Here is a 21910-nt window from a genome sequence, read left to right on the forward strand (position 1 = left end):
TTTTATTGATGGTCTACAGGGGTTTTAAGGAGTGAAAGAATTCAAAAGGGGAAAAATAGAGAATTACAAAATTAGAAGCTGCTAATGAAAAATTAGAATTAGAAGCCAAATGAATACTGGGAAAGTAAAAATAAATATTTCTGACATATAAAGATGTCAGACATATAAACGTTTTCCTACAAAGAAAATAAGAAAGCAATAAGAAATCTGTAATATTAATCAGTGGATAAGTCACAAAATAAGACAATAACCAAAAAAATTATAAAAATATGCATTTGAGCCAAAATGATTCTACTTTCACCTATTAAATTATTAAAGAGACTAATAAATGACAATTCTAAATCCTGGCCAGTGTGTGGACATTCATGTGCTGAGGGTGGATTGTAAACTGGTATAAAGTTTATGGGAAGATATTTCACAATAGAGACCAAGGACATTTTAGAAGTTACAACCCTTGGCAAATAATTTTACTTCTAAAGATTTATAAGACATAGATAAGAATAATAAGGGATGTGGTCAAAAGATTTGTATGGTTTTGTTGGAAAAAAACAGAGGAGTTATGTTATACTGATAGACCCACAAGATGAAATATTTTGTACTTGCAGAAGAATTAATTATTCAAATATTTTAAAATGGTATTGAAAATGTGCATCAATAGGCTGTAATATGCAAAATAATAATAATGGTAATAAAACAACCCTGGAGGAAAAGAACAAAGGTTGATGAAAGGTATCTGACTTTTTCCTTCTTTGTGCTTTCTTTTATTTTCCACATTTTCTGTTGAACATATATTACTAATATAATAAGAGATTTTAGTGTGTAAAATTGAGATGAAGAGTGACCAGATGACAGAGCTGTAGTGAGTATGAAATAAGATTAAAATAAAGAACTTAGGGTAACAGTGTTTTTGTTCATAGTACATGGTCTAAATTTGGGTTTTTTTACTCATTTAACAAATGTTTTCAGTTAGAACTGAAAATAGTGCTTGAGGGGCTCAGGCAATAGATAATTTTTATTAGATAGCATTTTTATTATTAATAATAAACATTAGACCAGTGTCATGATATGAATTTAATCACTGTCACAGAGACTAGGACTCTGCATGCTACAGCTTGATGTTATCTATCATCTGCAGTAAAGATTGGTGGTGGGAACAAGGGCAGCTGGGGGCTCATGCTAAAAGCAAGAACAAGCAGTAAAAACATTTTATGGTCGATGGTTTGTTGTTTAGTCACTCAGCCGTGTCCAAACTCTTTAGGAACTTATGGACTGTAGCCCTCCAGGTTCCTCTGTCCGTGGGATTTCCCAGGCAAGAATACCGGAGTGGGTTGCCATTTCCTTCTCCAGGGGATCTACCTGACCCAGGGATTGAACCCGTGTCTCTTGCATATCCTGCATTGGCAGGCAGATTCTTTACCAATGAGTCACCAGGAAAGCCCTTGGTTGATAGTTTTCAGATTCCAAATTCATAGCGTATAGATAACTAACTGGCTGGCTCCAAGGTTTCCTTTGTGCTACATTCTGAACTATTTCACCCTCAGTAAGCAAGTTTTCTAATGGCAAGTGTAGACTGGGAAGCTGTTTAACTAAAGAAATAGCAAATTTCTAACCATCACAGCAGGCTAAGCAAGTCTTTCCCAGCCTCGTAATTATTGGATTTCCTTCTACAGTGCGTGTGAAGGCTAAACATAGTCCATTAACTTAAATGCACTTATTAACGTTTACACTTCGTGAAGCCCTGTTTGTTTTATCCTTACATAATATTTCATGTTCTTTTAGGTGATAATTAGTTGTTTGATGGTTTGTTGTATTTATCTCACAGAAGATAATGCTGTTGTTTATTGGGTTTTAATTATAGAGTTTCTCTTATTCTTCTGTTGAAAATAGTTTAATAGCGTTTGTGCTTTTTTCAGTTTCTAGGCGTTTTTCCCTATTATTAGTGATTTCTGGGAAGCAAGTACTAGTAGGTATTATTGAACCATGAAGGCTTTTTCATACACAAAAATGAATACCACCAAGCTACATATGTCATTCTAGACATTTTTGCTGTGTTTATTTCCATAGTCTATGTTTGCTTTTGGTTTTCCCCCCATCACTTTAGCGATTTCTCCTAAGCAACTATTCACATTTGGTCTTCCCTATAAAGATATCAATTTACCCAAGTCTATTAGAAGCTCAATAAATTAACTCTGGAGAGACTCTGGAGCATCCAACTATCTCTCTGCTGTTCCCATGATACTTTGTTAAGAAGATCAGAGAAAGTCTGCCCCAAATCTCTCAGTGGAGGTCCATCACAGATTTCTATTGCAAAGGAAACATCATTCTCCTCACCCTTTCTTTTAACCTGGTAACTTTCTACCTGTTGACACCTTTTTATTTCCCGAGCTTCTGGGACAGGAACTCTGATGTCAGCTCTGTTTGGATTGGAATCCCAATTGTGCACTAGCTTTGTAACTTGAGGCAAACTGCTCATCCTAAAAACCTCTTTCCAAAAAGAGAGATTTTTTTCCCCTACTTTCCTTTTTTTCTTTTTTTATTAGAGGACATTACTCAGCTATAAAACAGAAGGAACTAATATCACCCCCTCTCCACATTTCCAACTCATGCACTGCCTTCTGCAAACAGACTCTGACTTCATTGAAATCATTCATTATAAAGTTTACTTAGGTGGAGAAGGAGGATAATCACTGTATCAGCCTTAAGGCATTATGTGGATATGTATTATGCATAATACATGCATGCGTGCATGCTAAGCCGCTTCAGTCATGTCTGACTCTTTGTGACCCTGTGGACTGTAACCCAATAGGCTCCTCTGTCCATGGGATTCTCCATGCAAGAATACTGGAGTGGGTTGCCACGCCCTCTTCCAGGGGATCTTCCCCAACCCAGAGATTGAACCCATGTCTCCTGCAGCTCCAGCAATGCAGGCAGACTCTTGACTGCTGAGCCACTGGGGAAGCCCTGAGCATAATACATATACAATCTAAGCTGAATAGGGCTAACACTATCACGTGACCAAGTATCAGTGGTGAATTCTTTTTGTTGGCGTTTTTCTCTTTTCTTCTTTCATCTTCTAGTTTGTTATTCTATTTTCTGCTCTGCATTTTTTTTTCTTTTCTGTCTTGCTCTTCCTAGTCTCTTTCATCTCTGCACCACCTCATTCCAGTTGCTTTGCTCACACAATCTTTCTTAGGGAGAGTTAGCAGGGAGTGGTAACCCGTAGCCCTTATTAGGTATGTCGAGAGGCATTTTGTCCTTGGGAGGGAAGAGAGAAACCCACAAAGTCTTTTTGTCAGGAGGACCCAAAAGACGGAGAGGAGTGCAGCTTAGCTGGGAGGTGACCCAGGGGAGTCTTTGAGTTGGGCTAGGAGGAGCTGGGGCTGACTGGCTGCAGGGGCAGGGGGATCACCTGGTGACCTAAATCTCTCAAGGAAGTGCTATTATTCAAGATAGAAATTGAGAAGGCCCAGAGGGAGATGAAGAGAATCTGAAAAGGGACAACTTGAGGAAATAGGGGATGTTTGATAGTTTCAAATGCATCCAAAGAAAACCATGGAAAACTTGACTGGCTTTGTAATTCAGAATTTAAGAAGACCAATGTTTTTCTAAAATCTAAATACAACATGTCTTTGGGCAGAAGCTGTAGAATTGGGTACAAACTAGTACTTTCTGGTGTTTGGCCACTAAGAGGAAATGAAAGAGAGGCCAAAAGTTGAAAATATATATATTTTTTCCTTCTACCATATTGACTTTTTTTGGCCATGCCACGTGGCTTCCCCAACCAGGGATCAAACCCAGGTCCCTGCAGTGGAAGTGTGAAGTCCTAACCACTGGACAGCCAGGGAATTCCCTCCCTATTGACTTTTGACAACATGATTTCACATCAGAGTTTTCAACTTAAGCATTTGGTGGTTTAAAAGGGAAAAGTTTCTGTAGTTCCCAGCATAATAGAGACACATCTTTTTACACATCTTTTCCCATAATATTACACATTTAAAATATACTTGTTGGCATATGTGCCAGTAACGGCATTTTAAGAAGCCAAGATGACAGTTGTATCTTTCTCATGAGAAGTTTAAAACTTGATTGGAAGGAAGCCAAGGACAGCACTTAGAAATAAATCTAATTGGCTGAACTGAGACTATTGAAGTGTGATTATCTGGGTGTTAAGTAAATATGAAACTCAGCATAACCTCAGCTGCTGAAATAAGTAATTTCTTTAAAAAATAATATAAAAATGAGATTTTGCTGCATGTATTTCTTGATATAACCAATTTGAAAGGTTTTTAATCCCCAATCCATTCTACAAATAGGTATTTGTTTAACAAGACCATTATTGACAGGGACCTATATTGTTGATCCATTTTTAATAGCAGTATAGAAAATTTCCATATGTAAAAAATGTATATTCTGGTCAAGATGGAGAGTGTTCCATTGCAGTAAAATTTCTGTGGAATTAGAGGTTGTTGAAAGAGGAGCTTGCACCTTAAAGGTTTTAGATTGGAGCTTCTAGAAATGGTTCTGGGGCCACCAAATGGACTGACATAAGGAGATAATTAGGGTGTTGTGGCCAGTGGGTCCTAAGGAAAAATAAAAGAGCAGAACCCTGAGGAAGTTTGTGCAGTTGTGAGTGAAACATGTAGATTTGATGGAAAAAAAAAAAATTTCCCACTGTATTAGTCATTTTTCACTTTAAAAAAAGCTCCCAGAGGGATGGTACGGGGAGGGAGGAGGGAGGAGGGTTCAGGACGGGGAACACGTGTATACCTGTAGCAGATTCATGTTGATATATGGCAAAACCAATACAATATTGTAAAGTTAAAAAATAAAATTAAAAAAAATAAATAAAGTGAGAAAAAAAAGCTCCTGCATACTTATTAAACTATTATCATTTAAAAATAGAATATATTATATTTTCCTGTCTCATTTCACATCAGCATTTGGTGGTTTAAAAGGAGTCAATGGACAGCAAGCAGCTAGGAAAGAGTATAAAACATTATCAAGCCACTGAACAGGGAGAGATTCAGAGAAGGAGTCAGGTAAGGGATAGTGCCAGGCCACTCACGGCTTCAGTGTGGCCATGGGAGGGGAGAGGCTCGGGGTTGAGCTGCCCAGTGGTGATGGAGCAGCTATTTACTACTGCTGCTCCTCCCAGCTACTCTCCCATTATCTCCCATCTTCTGGAACTCCTGGGCACTTCCTGCATATCTGGGATTGGTTACATCACATGATACTTTGTGCAACATGCAGTATCGTGCACTGAGAAGACCCTGGCGTTGCAATCATATAGACCTAATTGCAGTTCCTGGCTGTCACTTCCTCTGTGGCCTTGGCCAGGTTATTTAGCCTCTCTTGAGTTCCTATAATTAGAGGTAATGATACTCATGTGGAGGATTAAATAAGACGATGTGCACTAAGCATGTGGCACAATCTGAAGCAACAGTAGGAACTAAACACATGATCCTTCTTGCTAGGGGCATCAAACACACGGACATGTTGCAAGAAATAGTGTTTTACTAATAAAAGAGTCACTAGTATCTCATATTTTGAAGACCACCATGGGCTTTTAGACCTTCTGTTTCAGACCTACACAATGACCTTGTAACAGGCAAGAAGAGCACTAAGCTTGAGTAACAAAAATATGAAAGAGTGATCTCATGAAGAACTAGGAGGTTTACTTCTCTCTCACCCAAAGTTAAGAATTAGATCGTCCAGGGCTGTCTGGAAACTCTGTAAGGACCCCTGCTCCTTCTGACTTCCCGCTCTGCCATTGTTAGTGTGTGCCTTCAGTCCTGAGGTTAGTTCGTAGTCCAGAGATGGCCACTCCTACCTTTAGTCTGGCAATTTCAGAGATGGGAAGTGTGAAGTGCAAAAGGCCTAATCCTTCCCAGGAACTTTCATGAAAGAGGGAACAAGTTGAAACTGGGGTGTCCCAGAGAAAGCAAGTGAGGTCACTGGAAGCTATTCCTAGAAAGTATCCCAGAGACTCTGGGGGTGGAGCCAGAAAGCTGTTTATGGGATACCAGAGGCTACTCATTGGCAGGGAGACAGCAGTAAGGGCCCTGATCTTGTCTGGATTTCAGAGCTTATGACTCCTGGAGAATGCCTGGCTACCAAAGCATGAAAATATCAGATGCTTCAGCAGGATCTGATTACAGCCAGCCTTGAATATAAGGTGTGTATGTGTGTGTTAGTCACTCAGTCATGTCCGACTCTGTGACCACATGGACTGTAGCCCTCCAGATTCCTCCGTCCATGAGGTTCTCCAGGCAAGAATACTGGAGTGGGTTGCCATTCCCTTCTTCAGGGGATCTTCCTAACCTGGGTTCGAACCCAGGTCTCCCGGGTTACAGGCAGATTCTTTACCATCTGAGCCACCAGGGAAGCCCACATATACAGAGTTGCTACATATTACCACATTCCTCTGTCCGTCGGATTTCCCAGGCAAGAATACTGGAGTGGCTTCCAATTTCCTTCTCCATAGGACCTTCCCAACCCAGTGATTGAACGTAGGTCTCGTATATCTCTTGCACTGCAGGCAGATTCTTTATCTGCTGAGCCACTAGGGAAGGGTAAATATAAGGTAAAGAGGAGGTGCTATTCTCTCTACAACTGCAGGGAGTCTCTGGCAGAGAGGAAAAGATGAAGAACCGTGAGCTGGAAAACCTCAGGTGGAGTCCCAGCTTTGCCTCTCAGCCACTGCTCAAGCCATGTCTCTGCTAAATTGGGATTATATTACTCTTAGAACATGGCTATGTAAATGAAATGAGATAAATTATATATTACTATAACATCATCTATAGAATTATTATTGTCTGAACTCTCCTCTTTCTTACCCAGCAGAGCCTAAAGGGGCAGCAGAAGCCTGGCTTGGGGGGAAATTGAGGTGGAATATGGGGAGGATACCAAAGAAAATCTAAAGAAACAACATCCAGATAGAACCCTACATATGTCCCCTTTAAGTCTGGCTTCTTTTGCTTAGCTTGTTTCAAGTTTCATCCACATTGTACTGCATATCAACATTTCATTTCTTTTAGTTGCCAACTAATATTTCACTGTATGGGTGTACCACATGCCGTGTACCCATTCATCCATTGATGGGCATCTGGGTTATTTTCACTTTTTGGCTATTTGGAATAATGCTGCCATGACTATTTGTGTGCACATTTTGTATGGACATAGGTTTGTAAGCTAGGAAGTATCAGGGAATACACAGATTAGGCTGCTCTGTGCGTTTGTTTGCTGCAGTGATTCCCTGAGAAGCTGTCCTGGTTCTCCTGCTGCCAGGCATTGCGGGCAGAGATCATGGGACTCCAGAGATGTCAAGAGTCAGGCAGGCCCTGCTGTGTACCAACCCTCTCTCAGTGTAATGCCAGGTACCTGTCCGGTCTTGCAGTGACTCATCACAACCATTATTGCTGGTTGCCGAGGAATGAGTTGGTTTCAGTTTAGAACCAGATTCTGCTTGTTTACACTTTGGCAGTTTACATCCTCTCCCTGAGCTTCAGGTGTCTTATCTGGGAGATGGAGGTAATAGCTGCTGTGCAGAGTTTATGTGAGGAAGAGTTTATGATGCCTGTGAGGTACCCTGTCACGAGCAGATACTATGGCAATGGACAACAGCCCTGTGCAGTGGCGCCATTAAAAAAAATGAAGGTCAGAGATACGGTGGCACGAAGCTCTTTGAATGACTTAGCTATTTTAGAAATGTTTAAACTACTTCCCCCATAAGGACTCTATTAGTTTGCTAGGGCTGCCAAAACAAAGTACCACAGGCTGGTAAGAGAAATTTGTTATCTGGGGGATTTCTTTGGAAGTCCTAAGGTTAAGGCTCTGAGATCTCAATGCAGGGGATGGGGCTCCATCCCTGGTTGGAGAACTGGGATCCCACATGCCATGTGGTGGGGCCAAAAGATTTTTTAAAAATTCTTTAAGAAAGAAAGAAATTTGTTGTCTCACAGTTCTGGAGGTTGGAAGTCTAAGATCAAGGTGTCCTCAGTTTTGATTTCTCCTAAGGCCTCCCTTCAGAGAAGGCGATGGCACCCCACTCCAGTACTCTTGCCTGGGAAATCCCATGGACAGAGGAGCCTGGTAGGCTGCAGTCCATGGGGTCACGAAGAGTTGGACAGGACTGAGCAACTTCACTTTCACTTTTCACTTTCATGTACTGGAGAAGGAAATGGCAACCCACTCCAGTATGCTTGCCTGGAGAATTCCAGGGACGGGAGCCTGGTGGGCTGCTGTCTATGGGGTCTCGCAGAGTTGAACACGACTGACGTGACTTAGCAGCAGCAAGGCCTCCTTTCTTAGTTTCAGGATGGCCACCTTCTTTCTGTCTGCATCCTCTCACACCAGAGAAAAGGTTTGTGTGTCCAAATTCCTCTTATAAGGTCAGAGGAAAGATTGGATTAGGCCTCACCCTAATGGCCTCATTTTAAAGTAATCATTTCTTTAAAAGCCCTGCCTCCAAATACAAACACATCCTGAGACACCGGGGTGTTAGAAATTTTGAAAAGGACCTAACTCAGTGCATAGTAAGTACCGAGGGGGCATCTACTCTGTCCCACAGGCTGGAAATGAGAAGACAACGTCTTGGGTCTGACTTACAGAACACTCGGTGTTTTGTGAGAGACAAATAAGCAGTTAATTGCCAAATGCCTCTTCTCTGTGGACCCTGCCCTGTGTTTCATGGTTGAGTTTGCAATCTCTGCAAATACATTACCAGCTGTACATTCAGCATTCTGCCCATGTCAGAATCCCAGTTCAGTTGGCTACAAACCCTTCAGGTCTTTACTGGCTCAGGAAAAGGTTTATCAGAGCCCACTTAGAAACAGAAAGTTGGTTTGCCAAGAGCCCAGAGAAGTGAGGCCAGACTGAGGTGAAGTGAACAAGTGGTTGAGACTGAAGTTTGCCAGGCCCTTTTTCCTCCCCTTTCTTCCAAATTTAAGGGGCCTCCAAATACATGAGCGACTTCACTGTTAAGGATTTCCCTGATGGTAAAGCATCTGCCTACAATGCGGAAGACCAGGGTTCAATCTCTGGGTCAGGAAGATCCTCTGGAGAAGGAAATGGCAACCCACTCCAGTACTCTTGCCTGGAAAATCCCACAGACAGAGGAGCGTGGTAGGCTACAGTCCATGGGGTTGCAAAGGGTCAGACATGACTGAGCGACATCACTCACTCACTCAAATACATGAGACAGGGTCTGCTCTACACCCCTTGCGTGTCCAGCACCCAGTGGCCCAGGCCGTGCATCTCCTCCCCACTCCCAACCACACCTCCTCTATGTCTTTGCTTTACACTTTCCGAGGTGATAGAAGCCTGTGTCATCATCTTGATAGACAAATCTGACCCTCAAAACAACCACAGTTCATCTCGTTTTACTCATAAGGGAGCTGAACTATAAATATCATTGCCAAAGTGACACAGTAGATGGCACACCTTAGATACAGGTCTTTCCAATTCCCTGGTGGTGAGGTGGTAAAGAGTCCATCTGCCAAACAGGAGACACGAGCTGACCCCTGGGTTGGGAAGAACCCCTGGAAAAAGAAATAGCAATCCACTCCGGTGGATTGTTTGGAGAATCCCATGGACAGAGGAACCCGGCAGGCCACAGTCCACGGGGTCACAAAAGAGTCGGACGTAAGTTCATGACAACTTTTTAATTTCACTGAGACCTTGAGACTCTCTGCGGAGTGAATAGCTGCCGGTCTTATGCTGGTTGTTAGTCTGAGGTTGGGTCCTCTCAAAGCAGTGACTGAGAGGCCCTTGGGTGCCTGCGATTTATGAAGGGTATATGTCCAAGAGAAGGAGAAAGGGAAGAGGGGGGAGGGTTGGGGAGGCAGGGGAATGAGCTGGGCAATGATGCGCCCCCTGCTGGCCTAACAATGCCACGGTGAGGGCTGAAGCCCCAGTCGCCTGCAGAAGTGGCTCTGCGTTCCGGGGTAGTCAAGTTGCTGGCTGCGGATGTAGTGGATGAGGTTGTACAACTGGCAGCCCCACCAGCCAAGGGCAATTTCCCAGAAGAGATGAAGCTGTGAGCCCATAGTGCCAAGCCCTAGGCTGGTAAAGTCACCAGCAGCTTCCTCTTCTCACCCACTCTTGGGGCACTGATATTCTAAATGAAGACCCCAGGGAAACAATGCCTTGATCCAGAAAATATATCTTTACCTTTTCAGGTCCTATAGTCCATTATCGTAGGAGATACATTTGAACCAGAGGGTGGGAGATGGGGGCTTTATAACCCTCACGTTATACCTGTAAACTGCTGTCTGATGATGCAACTGTAAGTCTCAACTCATTTATAGTTTGACAAGGTGATTTTTGTGTACCTTGTTCAGATGATCATCACAACCTTATGAGGTAGGTAGTGGGTTTCATTAGACCATTTTACAGGGAGATTAAGTAGTTCAGAACTTTGATGTCATGAAGCTGGACCTAGGACTTGATTCTGACTCAAGACGGAGGGCTCCCCCACATTCCATACACCATCTGGTGGGATGGACTCTGCAAAAAATATAACACCCCACCTAGGGTGACCAAGTCATCACTATTGGCCCAGGACTTTTCCAGTTTAAAAACTGCTGCTGCTGCTGCTAAGTCACTTCAGTTGTGTCCGACTCTGTGCGACCCAGTAGATGGTCGCCCACCAGGCTCCCCCATCCCTGAGATTCTCCAGGCAAGAACACTGGAGTGGCTTGCCATTTCCTTCTCCAATGCATGAAAGTGAAAAGTGAAAGTGGAGTCGTTCAGTCGTGTCCGACTCTTAGCGACCCCATGGACTGCAGCCCACCAGGCTCCTCTGTCCATGGGATTTTCCAGGCAAGAGCACTGGAAAGACTAGAAAGAGCATTGACTCCTCGGGTTTAAAAACTGAGAGTCTCACATTTGTGGAAATTCAGGGCTGACTTCTCTGTTAAGCAGAAAGGCCACACCTGGGGCTCGCAGTACCTTTAGGGCCCCAGAACAGACACTTGTCATATTATCTTTCTTGTCTCCACCTCCTGGCTCAGTGCCAAGCTCTCAATGCATATTTAGTCACTGAATAAATGAATTAACTGATGGGCTGATTCAGTCAATTGCCTGTCCTGTAACATAGGGGACACTAAATACTCCTGACTTCAGTATCTTCATCTGTAAAATAAATACATTGGAATAGATGAACTCTCATGTTCTCAGGGGACAGTTTATATCATATATCAAATCCAGGTTATGGGACTGTCCATGTCATTGAAAAATGTGTCTCATTAGCAATGAACGAGCCCCTTGTTGATTCTTTGTTGAGTCATTGTCGTGTTTTTCCCCATCCCCATTTTTCTTTTAGGTCCTGACTGGAAGGCAGCATGTCCAATTTCACCTTGAGAAAAGCATCTCCCACAGGAAATGGTAATGTAGATGCTGTTTCCCTTACTCAGAAAACTTAAAAATCTGGGGGAAAAAATCCATAGTTCCTAATTTTTTTCATGTAGCTATGAATGCTTAGAAGCAGCAGTCTAATTTAATTAACATGGCCAAAGTTAGGCTTAAGATAAAAGTCAGAGTGCTGTAGATTTAACTCATCTAATTGCAATTCAAAGATTTCTTTTAAAAATCATGTATAGGTGACCTTCTGTATTTCTGACTCCCATGGGATCAAAGAATCATGTTATTTATAATCAGAAGTGTCAAGACTTATTGAGTATTATAAGTACTTCCAAAACAGTCTTGTGTGTCCTTCCAAGGCATATTTCTTTCTGAACAAAGTGGCCCACCCACTAAACCCAGTATTGATTTAGCTGAGCCTGTGGTTCTACCTTCCCAGCTGCAGGGCAGGGCTTCATAACGTGCACAGGTAGTTTCAGTTGGCACCAGAGCAGTCTTATATGTTATGTTATCTTTGATGATAGGTGTGGGATTTGTTCTTTCTTGCCAGTGCATCCTACTTTGAAACAGTACTGGAGGTTCCAGCCTAGAAGATGGAGGCTGGACCATCAGATGCGCCTCTCAAGATTTCCAAGTTAGCAAACACACACTCAACTCCATGGCACTGTGTCTCTTGAGGTTTCATTTTTCTGTTGTTAGATATGAGGACTACCACGCAGGGGACCACACTGAGGCAACAGGGTTTCCAAGAGGTCAACAAAAGAAGGACTTTCTTACAGGATAATAGCTGGATAAAGAAACGTCCTGAAGAGGAAAGGTAAGCGGGCATGGAGAGGAAGGAGCGGGGAGAAGAAAGAGCTATTCTCCATTTAGGAAACTAATGGCCGACTGGAAAGTGGATGCTTTTTTTTTTCCTAAAGCACTTTGTTGCTTGGCCTCATTTTTGGTAAGATTTAGTAAACATACTTTGGTTATATCAGATTTTTAATATCTGATTTTTAATAATCTCTCTACCATCTTAAATATCCATATACCTAAAAGAACATGAGTTGTGAGTGAGAGAAAGCAGGATTTCAGTATTATGAGTAGCATAAACATTGATAACCTGAAAAAAAAAAAAGACATTCCAGTTTCCAAAAAGGTAATATTTAGTCCATGGTGGGGATATTCCTGGTATATATTGATCATGTCAGTTGAAACAAACGGAAGTATGATTCCAAATTTACAAATTTAATAATAACTTATCTGAAATTTCCTTATAAGCAAGTGAAATAGATAAATTCTTGGCTCATTTTAGTTCCCACTGGCTGTATACCTCTAGATCCAGGAAGCTGCTAAATGCACTGTCACTTCGTGAGTGAAGACATTTACCAAGAAAGTATTGTCTGTTTTAACCATTACGTCTATTAGCTATATGTTTAAAGGTTTGAAGACTATGTCCCTAAATATATTGCCTCATTGCCAGCACAGATTTATAATAGATATTTGTCTAACCCAGATATATTTATTATAAATTGTGTGTGTATATATGTGTGTGTGTGTGTGTGTGTGTGTGTGTGTGTGTAGGAGGCTGTCTATGGGGTTGCACAGAGTCGGACACAACTGAAGCAACTGAGCAGCAGCAGCAGCAGCAGCAGCATACACACACATACATGTGTGTGTCCTTAGTCACTCAGTTGTATCCGATTCTTTGACTCCATGGACTGTAACCTGCCAGGCTCCTCTGTCCATGGGGACTTTCCAGGCAAGAAACTGGAGAGGGTTGCTATGCCCTCCTGCAAGGGGTCTTCCCAACCCAGGGATCAAACCCAGGTCTCTCGCATTGCAGGCAGATTCTTTACTGGCTGCGTCACCAGGGAAGCCCAAGAATACTGGAGTGGGTAGCCTAGCTCTTCTCCAGGGGAACTTCCTGACCCAGGATTTACCCGGGGTCTCCTGCATTGCAGACAGATTCTTTACCAGCTGAGCTACCAGGGAAGCTCATGTATATACATATGTGTGTGTGTATATATATATATAGATAGATAGATAGATAGATAGACGCATATGCATATGCCTATGTTCTTTGATTCCCTCTTACATGTCAAGTTAGATGCAAGATACTTTACATATAAAGCATCACTAAATCTCACAACTATCATCAGTTCAGTTCAGTTCAGTTCAGTCGCTCAGTCGTGTCCGACTCTTTGCGACCCCATGAATCACAGCACGCCAGGCCTCCCTGTCCATCATCAACTCCCAGAGTTCACTCAGACTCATGTCCATTGAGTCGGTGATACCATCCAGCCATCTCATCCTCTGTTGTCCCCTTCTCCTGCCCACAATCCCTCCCAGCATCAGGGTCTTTTCCAACGAGTCAATTCTTCGCATGAGGTGCCCAAAGTACTGGAGTTTCAGCTTCAGCATCAGTCCTTCCAATGAACACCCAGGACTGATCTCCTTTAGGATGGACTGGTTGGATCTCCTTGCAGTCCAAGGGACTCTCAAGAGTCTTCTCCAACACCACAGTTCAAAAGCATCAATTCTTCAGCGCTCAGCTTTCTTCACAGTCCAACTCTCACATCCATACATGACCACTGGAAAAACCATAGCCTTGACTTCTGGCAAAGTAATGTCTCTGCTTTTGAATATGCTATCTAGGTTGGTCATAACTTTCCTTCCAAGGAGTAAGCGTCTTTTAATTTCATGGCTGCAATCACCATCTGCCGCGATTTTGGAGCCCCCCAAAATAAAGTCTGACACTGTTTCCACTGTTGCCCCATCTATTTCCCATGAAGTGATGGGACCAGATGCCATGATCTTCGTTTTCTGAATGTTGAGCTTTAAGCCAACTTTTTCACTCTCCTCTTTCACTTTCATCAAGAGGCTTTTTAGTTCCTCTTCACTTTCTGCCATAAGGGTGGTGTCACCTGCATATTTGAGGTTATTGATATTTCTCCCGACAATCTTGATTCCAGCTTGTGTTCCTTCCAGCCCAGCGTTTCTCATGATGTACTCTGCATAGAAGTTAAATAAGCAGGGTGACAATATACAGTCTTGTCATACTCCTTTTCCTATCTGGAACCAGTCTGTTGTTCCATGTCCAGTTCTAACTGTTGCTTCCTGACCTGCATACAGGTTTCTCAAGAGGCAGGTCAGGTTGTCTGGGATTCCCATCCCTTTAAGAATTTTCCACAGTTTATTGTGATCCACACAGTCAAAGGCTTTGGCATAGCCAATAAAGCAGAAATAGATGTTTTTCTGGAACTCTCTTGTTTTTTCAATGATCCAGCAGATGTTGGCAATTTGGTCTCTGGTTCCTCTGCTTTTTCTAAAACCAGCTTGAACATCTGGAAGTTCGTGGTTCACGTACTGCTGAAGCCTGGCTTGGAGAATTTTGAGCATTACTTTACTAGCATGTGAGATGAGTGCTTTTGTACAGTAGTTTGAGCATTCTTTGGCATTGCCTTTCTTTGGGATTGGAATGAAGACTGACCTTTTCCAGTCCTGTGGCCATTGCTGAGTTTTCCAGATTTGCTGGCATATTGAGTGTAGCACTTTCACAGCATCATCTTTCAGGATTTGAAATAGCTCCACTGGAATTCCATCACCTCCACTAGCTTTGTTCGTAGTGATGCTTTCTAAGGCCCACTTGACTTCACATTCCAGGATGTCTGGCTCTAGGTGAGTGATCACACCATCGTGATTATCTGGGTCGTGAAGCTTTTTTTGGTACAGTTCTTCTGTGTATTCTTGGTACCTCTTCTTAATATCTTCTGCTTCTGTTAGGCCCATACCATCTCTGTCCTTTATAGAGCCCATCTTTGCATGAAATATTCCTTTGGTATCTCTAATTTTCTTGAAGAGATCATACAAGGTAGTTATTACATTCTCATTTTACAGAAGAGGAGTCTGAGGCTCAGAGAAGTTAGGTAACTTGTCCAAGAGCGCACATCTATTAAGTGGTAGAGCTGAGAGTAACATGACCCATTGTCTTTCCGTTACACCAGCGGTTCTCAGTCAGGGACAATTTTGCTCCCAGGGTATGTTTGACAAGGTCAGGAGACATTTACAGATGTCCAAACTAGGGGTGGGGTACCCCTGACATCTAGTCAGTAGAGGCTAGGAATGCCACCAAACAACCTATTAATACAATGCACAGGACACTCCTCACAACAAAAAATGATCAAACCCATAATGTCAAGAGCACTGAAGATGGGAAGCCTACATTACAGGATACTTACTTCAAGCTTTCTACTAAACTATTCATGCATGGTTGTTTGAGGAACATACTTGTAATTGGTGAACAAAAATGTCTCTTAAATTCTGTTATTAAATTCTATTATTTAAGGAACTATAGGGGTATTTGGAGATACACTAAGTTTTGGAGGTAACACTCTTAGATAACAATCAGTTTCACATACTAAGTTTTGGAGTTAACACTCTTGGCCTACAGTCATTTTCTTCTATAAAGCAACATTTACAGCTTCTATTGAAACCTATTATGACATTTCTATTTTTCCAAAGTGACAGAGGGAGATCAAAGGTAAATTTGGTGCTGCAAGTATTTGCACAGATGTGGGGAGATAGAGATGTCTAAGACAATTTACAGTCGGTAGGAGCGATGGTTTTATGCCAGGCACACTTCCTTAAAAAGGCCTAGGGAAGCTTGGACAGCGTGACAGCTTCTCAGTGAAGGGGAAATTGGCTCTGATGCTTCCCCCACACTTGCTGGCCCAGTGCTGGGCTCCTTGTTAGGATTTTTCTTCAGGCAAAAAGTGCGTCTGTCGTCTGCTGCTCTCCCCCAGGTGTAGGGAGGGGATAATTGGGAATCTGGAGGGTTCTCTTGGGATCTTTGAAGGTGTATATTTGCTGGAATTGTTTCAGTTTCACTGTTCATCTTTCTTTTTAATTATCTACTGCAGTTCTTTTATAGCTTTATTGTCGGTGGTTCCAGAGTGTTGAGTAACATTAGTGGAGCAGAACCAGGAGAAATGTGATATTTCAGGTTTGGTTGGGTTCACACTGAAAGGTTCAGATACTTACTCTCTGCCTTGGCTCAAGGCCAAAGTCTTTACTACATGTTTTGACATTTCCTAACATTGCCTGTGGGCTTCCCAGGTGGTAAAGAACCTGCCTGCCAGTGCTGGAGACATAAGAGGTGCAGGTTCAATCCCTGGGTTTGGAAGATCCCCTGGATGAGAGCATGGCAACCCATTCCAGTATTCTTCCCTGGAGAACCCCATGAACAGAGGAACCTGGCGGGCTACAGTCCCCTGGAAGATGGCATGGCAACCCACTCCAGTATTCTTGCCTAGAGAATCCCATGGAGAGAGAAACCTGACAGTCTGTAGGGTTGCAAAGAGTCAGACATGACTGAAGCAACCTCCCACATACACACACAACATTGCCTATATCTTCAGGTCCACTGTACAAAGTAAGAAGATAGAACTTCATTTTATGTATGAAGTCCTATTGCATGATTGACCAGTAGGAAAAGCAAAAGTTTGGAATATAGAGATCTGGGACCTAAACCTACCCTTGTCACTTGCTAATCTTTTAGCTTTAGGAAAGCCACAGACTCCTTGATTTTCTCATCCATGAATTGGATATGAGTGTCTCCCTTGCCTAATTTATAGGGTATTTTAAGGACCAAACAGAGCACACTATATAATCTCATGGGTCAAAAATAGGCTAAATCTGTGAACAATCAACCTTCTTAATCACAAATACTGGTATATATTTTCCTACACTTTGTCAAGGAAAACTACCAAGGTGATCGAGGGGAAAAATTTCAGACATAACAGGCTTAATTAAATTTAAAACATGTTTGAAAAAAAGTTTGCCTTCCTGCAGAAAAGCATGCTTCTAATATACACAAAGTAGTTGGCCAAGCATTCCCACACTCTGATGAAAGAAACCAAAACCAAAAAAACCAAAAAGCAAACACTCATTCTGTTGTGGAATCACCTGGAGATCTCATGGGATAAATCCGAATAATGGTCGTTTGTACTCCCAAACTTGTTTCTTTTCACCGTGCTCTTTCAAGTGGTGACTGGTTAAAATAAATGCATAGTTGTATTCTTACGCCTGAAGTAAAATGAATTAACTTTGCCAAGCATTGCGAGCTCTTTCCTGTCTGCCTTATTTAATGCTTACTAAAGGCTGTGATAACTTTTCACGTGACTTAATTTTGTTCTTTCTCTGCAGAGACGAAAATTACGGTAGGGCGGTGCTCCACAGACACAATTCCCACGATGCCTTGGACAGGTAGGTGTTTCAGACAAGTTACATCATTAGCAGAAACACAAAGACAGTTGTTTTTGAGAGTAGACTTGTTCGAGGCTGAATATTGGTGCCTAGCTGCAGGCTTTCCCTGATGTTCTGGGCACGTGAAAGAGAATCTGATAACATTAGGGATTTTCACAAAGCAAACTGTGCTTCTCCAGCTTTCTGCTCCCAAAATGCAGCTTGAAGGCATAGAATCATCAGTCCACTGCTCACCCTACCACGGTGGCCTTCCTGATGGGAAAGAGCAAGGGCTCCCACAGAAACATGATGAGGTAAGATATTTCCAAGCCTTAGAGAAAGGAACTCTAAAAGAGAAATAACAGCTGAGTTCACTTGCTTTATGGGACAGTATGTTTCTTTTCTGCGGACGGTGACTGCAGCCATGAAATTAAAAGATTCTTGCTCTTTGGAAGGAAAGCTATGACAAACCTACACAGCGTATTAAAAAGTAGAGACATCACTTTGCCAACTAGGTCCATAGAGTCAAAGCTGTGATTTTCCTAGTAGTCACGTATGGATGTGAGAGTTGGACCATAAAGAAGGCTGAGCACTGAAGAATCGATGGTTTTGAATGTGGTGCTGGAGAAGACCCTTGAGAGTCCCTTGACAGCAAGGAGACCAAACCAGTCAATCCTAAAGGAAATCAACCCTGAATATTCATTGGAAGGACTGATGCTGAAGCTGAAACTCCAATACTTTGGCCACCTGATATGAAAAACTGACTTAAGGGAAAAATACCTGATGCTGGGAAAGATTGAGGGCAGGAAGAGAAGGAGGCAATAGAGGATGAGTTGGTTGGATGGCATCACCGACTCAATGGACATAAGTCTGAGCAAACTCCAGGAGATAGTGAAGGACAGAGAAGCCCAGTGTGTTGCAGTCTATAGGGTTTCAAAGAGTTGGACATAATTTAGTGACTGAAAACAACATTTCTTTTCAGAAACTCCTAGGCATGTGGAAAATCGCTAAATGATACTCAGTGGCCAGGCAAATGCAAATTAGTAGGAAAATTTAAGCAAAACTCATAGTCACAATGATGTAAATAATCTAAGATTGATAAAATGAAAAGACAATATTCTTACTAAAGCACATTGACACTAACACACATACAAAGAACCACACCCAGCAGAAGAACCTAGTTATTTCTCAGACAAAAGTGTTATCTGGTTTAATAGGCAGATTCATGGGGTCGCAAAGAGTCAGACATGACTGAGCAACTGAACTGAACCGAACTGACCACCAAGACATACTTAGTAAAGGACTATGATTGTTTTTCATGGTGGGGCTTTAAAAAGATAAGTATACATTGTAAAGTAACTGTTGTGTTATTTAGTTGCTAAGTTGTATACAACTCTTTTGTGACCCCCATGGACTGTAGTCCACCAGGCTCTTCTGTCCATGGAATTCTCTGGAGTGAGTTGCTACTTCATTCTCCAGGGGATCTTCCTGACCCAGGGATCAAACCCATGTCACCTACATTGGCAAGTGGATTCTTTACTACTGAACCACCTGGGAAGCCCCGAAGTAACTATACTCAAGTAAAAATTAATTAAAAAAACGTTAAGTGGACACTTTGAATATGTCTATTTTGGAATTTTTATCTGTGAATTTTTCTAAACCATTTAAAAAATGTTCAGAATTTTGATGTGTTGGAGGAGGAAATGACAACCTACTCCAGTGTTCTTGCCTGGAGAATCCCAGGGATGGCGGGGACTGGTGGGCTGCCATCTATGGGGTCACACAGAGCCGGACACGACTGAAGCGACTTAGCAGCAGCAAGGAACTAAAAAGCCTCTTGATGAAAGTGAAAGAGGAGAGTGAAAAAGTTGGCTTAAAGCTCAACATTCAGGAAACGAAGATCATGGCATCTGGTCCCATCACTTCATGGGAAATAGATGGGGAAACAGTGGAAACAGTGTCAGACTTTATTTTGGGGGGCTCCAAAATCGAGGCAGATGGTGATTGCAGCCATGAAATTAAAAGACACTTACTCCTTGGAAGGAAAATTATGACCAACCTAGATAGCATATTCAAAAGCAGAGACATTACTTTGCCAACAAAGGTCTGTCTAGGAAGGCTATGGTTTTTCCAGTAGTCATGTATGGATGTGAGGGTTGGACTGTGAAGAAAGCTGAGTGCCGAAGAATTGATGATTTTGAACTGTGGTGTTGGAGAAGACTCTTGAGAGTCCCTTGCACTGCAAGGAGATCCAACCAGTCCATCCTAAAGGAAATCAGTCCTGGGTGTTCACTGGAAGGACTGATGCTGAAGCTGAAACTCCAATACTTTAGCCACCTCATGCGAAGAGTTGACTCATTGGAAAAGACCCTATTGCTGGGAGGGATTGATGGCAGGAAGAGAAGGGGACAACAGAGGATGAGATGGCTGGATGACATCACCGACTCAATGGACATGAGTTTGAGTGAACTCTGGGAGTTGGTGATGGACAAGGAGGCCTGGCATGCTGTGATTCATGGGGTTGCAAAGAGTCGGACACGACTGAGCGACTAAACTGAACTGAACTGAAGGGTCCCGAGTTTACCCCCCTCTACATGAAGTATCCCACTGGTTTTTGGGTTCCCAGCCTTAGTTCTTCTGTTTGACTGTTCTGTGATTTAGCTGACTGTCCTGTGACCTGTCCTGGTCTTCATGATTTTGAAGCTTATGTTCTTGTTCTCTGTTGGCACTCTCTTACCAAACAAAGGGAACCTGATAACTTGAATCCAGGCACTAGTGGAAAACACACCCTCCATTGTATTTGCCTTTCTCTGGAACTATTAAAGAACATACTTTTTGTGAAGCATGACCAGGAAAACTAATATTCATGTTCTTAATATGTTTCAAGATATATGTGTGTGCTTAGTTGCTCAGTCATGTCCGACTCTTTGTGACCATGGACTGTAGCCCACTAGGTTTCTTTGTCTGTGGGGACTCTCCAGGCAAGAATACTGGAGTGGGTTGCCTTGCCCTCCTCCAGGGGATCTTCCCAACCCAGGGATCAAACCCAGGTCTCCCACATTACAGGTGGATTCTTTACCATCTGAGCTACCAGGGAAGCCCATATTTCAAGATAATGTAATTGTAATGCCTTCTATGGTAATTTTATATATTTAAAATTGACTGAGCGACTGATCTGATATGATATGATCTGATCTGAACCCTTCATGTTGCTGGACAGCATTCTGGCTAAAGCAGCATATTGAGCTGCTTTAGTTTTATTTTATTTTATTTATTTATTTAGAAGTTTTATCTTCACAAATAAAAATCTATAAGCCTGAGACATTTCCCCCTGGACTCCTTGGCGAGTATCTCAAATGACATCTTTATAAAAGGTAGTGTAGGTTATTTTTCTCCTTGCATTTGCACAAACAGATGTCCATGTGACACTTTTGCATCCTTCTGCAGAGTTTGTGTCCACTTTGGTGCTCACCCAACACCACTTTGGAGCACCTACTGTGTGCTGACACTGTGCCAGGTGCTGGGAATACAAAGATGCATCAGACACCAGCTGTGATCTTAAGGCGCTCTCACATTTCATGGAAAAAGATGTATCCATAGACACAGATACTCAGATTTACCATGCAAAGTGCTTGTAGAAGTGTGGGCCATGCTATGGGAAGAAGCAGAGGGTAACTCTGACTGAAAGAGTGGAAGCCCGCCCTGAGGAAGTGCTCATTGGTGTTGCTGCTTGAAGGATGGAAGCTGTTTCCAACTAGGAAAGGGTAGCTGGTGAGCGAGGGGCTGGGAAAGAGGCACTTCCAGCAGAAGTGATAACATGCCCAAGAATTCCACATGAGCAGAGACTGAAAATAAAGGAAAATAAATAATTGTCTCGTCATGCTAGAAGACAAGCTTCATAGGACGCACAAACAGCAGGACATTTTACTATGTCCTTTCTCTGCAAGATCATTAACATGTGTCAAAGGAGGCAGAAGGCACAACAAATAGTACCAGTGGAGATGCCCTTCGGAGCCAGACAATATTCTGCAGTCTGGGAACAAAACGAAACCCTTGCTTCCATAAAACTTCAAGTGATTCAAGTGAAAGTCACTCAGTCACGTCCAACTCTTTGTGACCATGTACAGTCCATGGAATTCTCCAGACCAGAATACTGGAGAGGGTAGCCTTTCCATTCTCCAGGGGGTCTTCCAAATCCAGGGATTGAACCCAGGTCTCCCGCATTGTGGGTGGATTCTTTACAAGCTGAGCCACCAGAGAAATCCAAGAATACTGGAATGGGTAGCCTATCCCTTCTCCCATGGATCTTCCTGACCCAGGA

The 21910-nt window shown here is 42.6% G+C and overlaps 1 protein-coding gene across 11 annotated transcripts in view; it reads left to right on the forward strand.

Moving 5' to 3' along the window:
* SCEL (sciellin) overlaps nucleotides 1-21910 on the forward strand; it is a 140464-nt gene that overhangs the window by 20614 nt on the left and 97940 nt on the right. For all 11 annotated transcript variants that reach the window (XM_070800358.1, XM_070800363.1, XM_070800364.1 and 8 more), the window contains exons 2-4: nucleotides 11324-11385; nucleotides 12061-12178; nucleotides 17551-17610. In XM_070800358.1, the coding sequence (XP_070656459.1) occupies nucleotides 11343-11385; nucleotides 12061-12178; nucleotides 17551-17610 (221 nt within the window). In that variant the 5' untranslated portion in view covers nucleotides 11324-11342. The remainder of the gene's footprint in view (nucleotides 1-11323; nucleotides 11386-12060; nucleotides 12179-17550; nucleotides 17611-21910) is intronic.

Source organism: Bos indicus, chromosome 12, assembly GCF_029378745.1.
Source record: "Bos indicus isolate NIAB-ARS_2022 breed Sahiwal x Tharparkar chromosome 12, NIAB-ARS_B.indTharparkar_mat_pri_1.0, whole genome shotgun sequence".
NCBI classification, from domain to species: Eukaryota; Metazoa; Chordata; class Mammalia; order Artiodactyla; family Bovidae; genus Bos; species Bos indicus.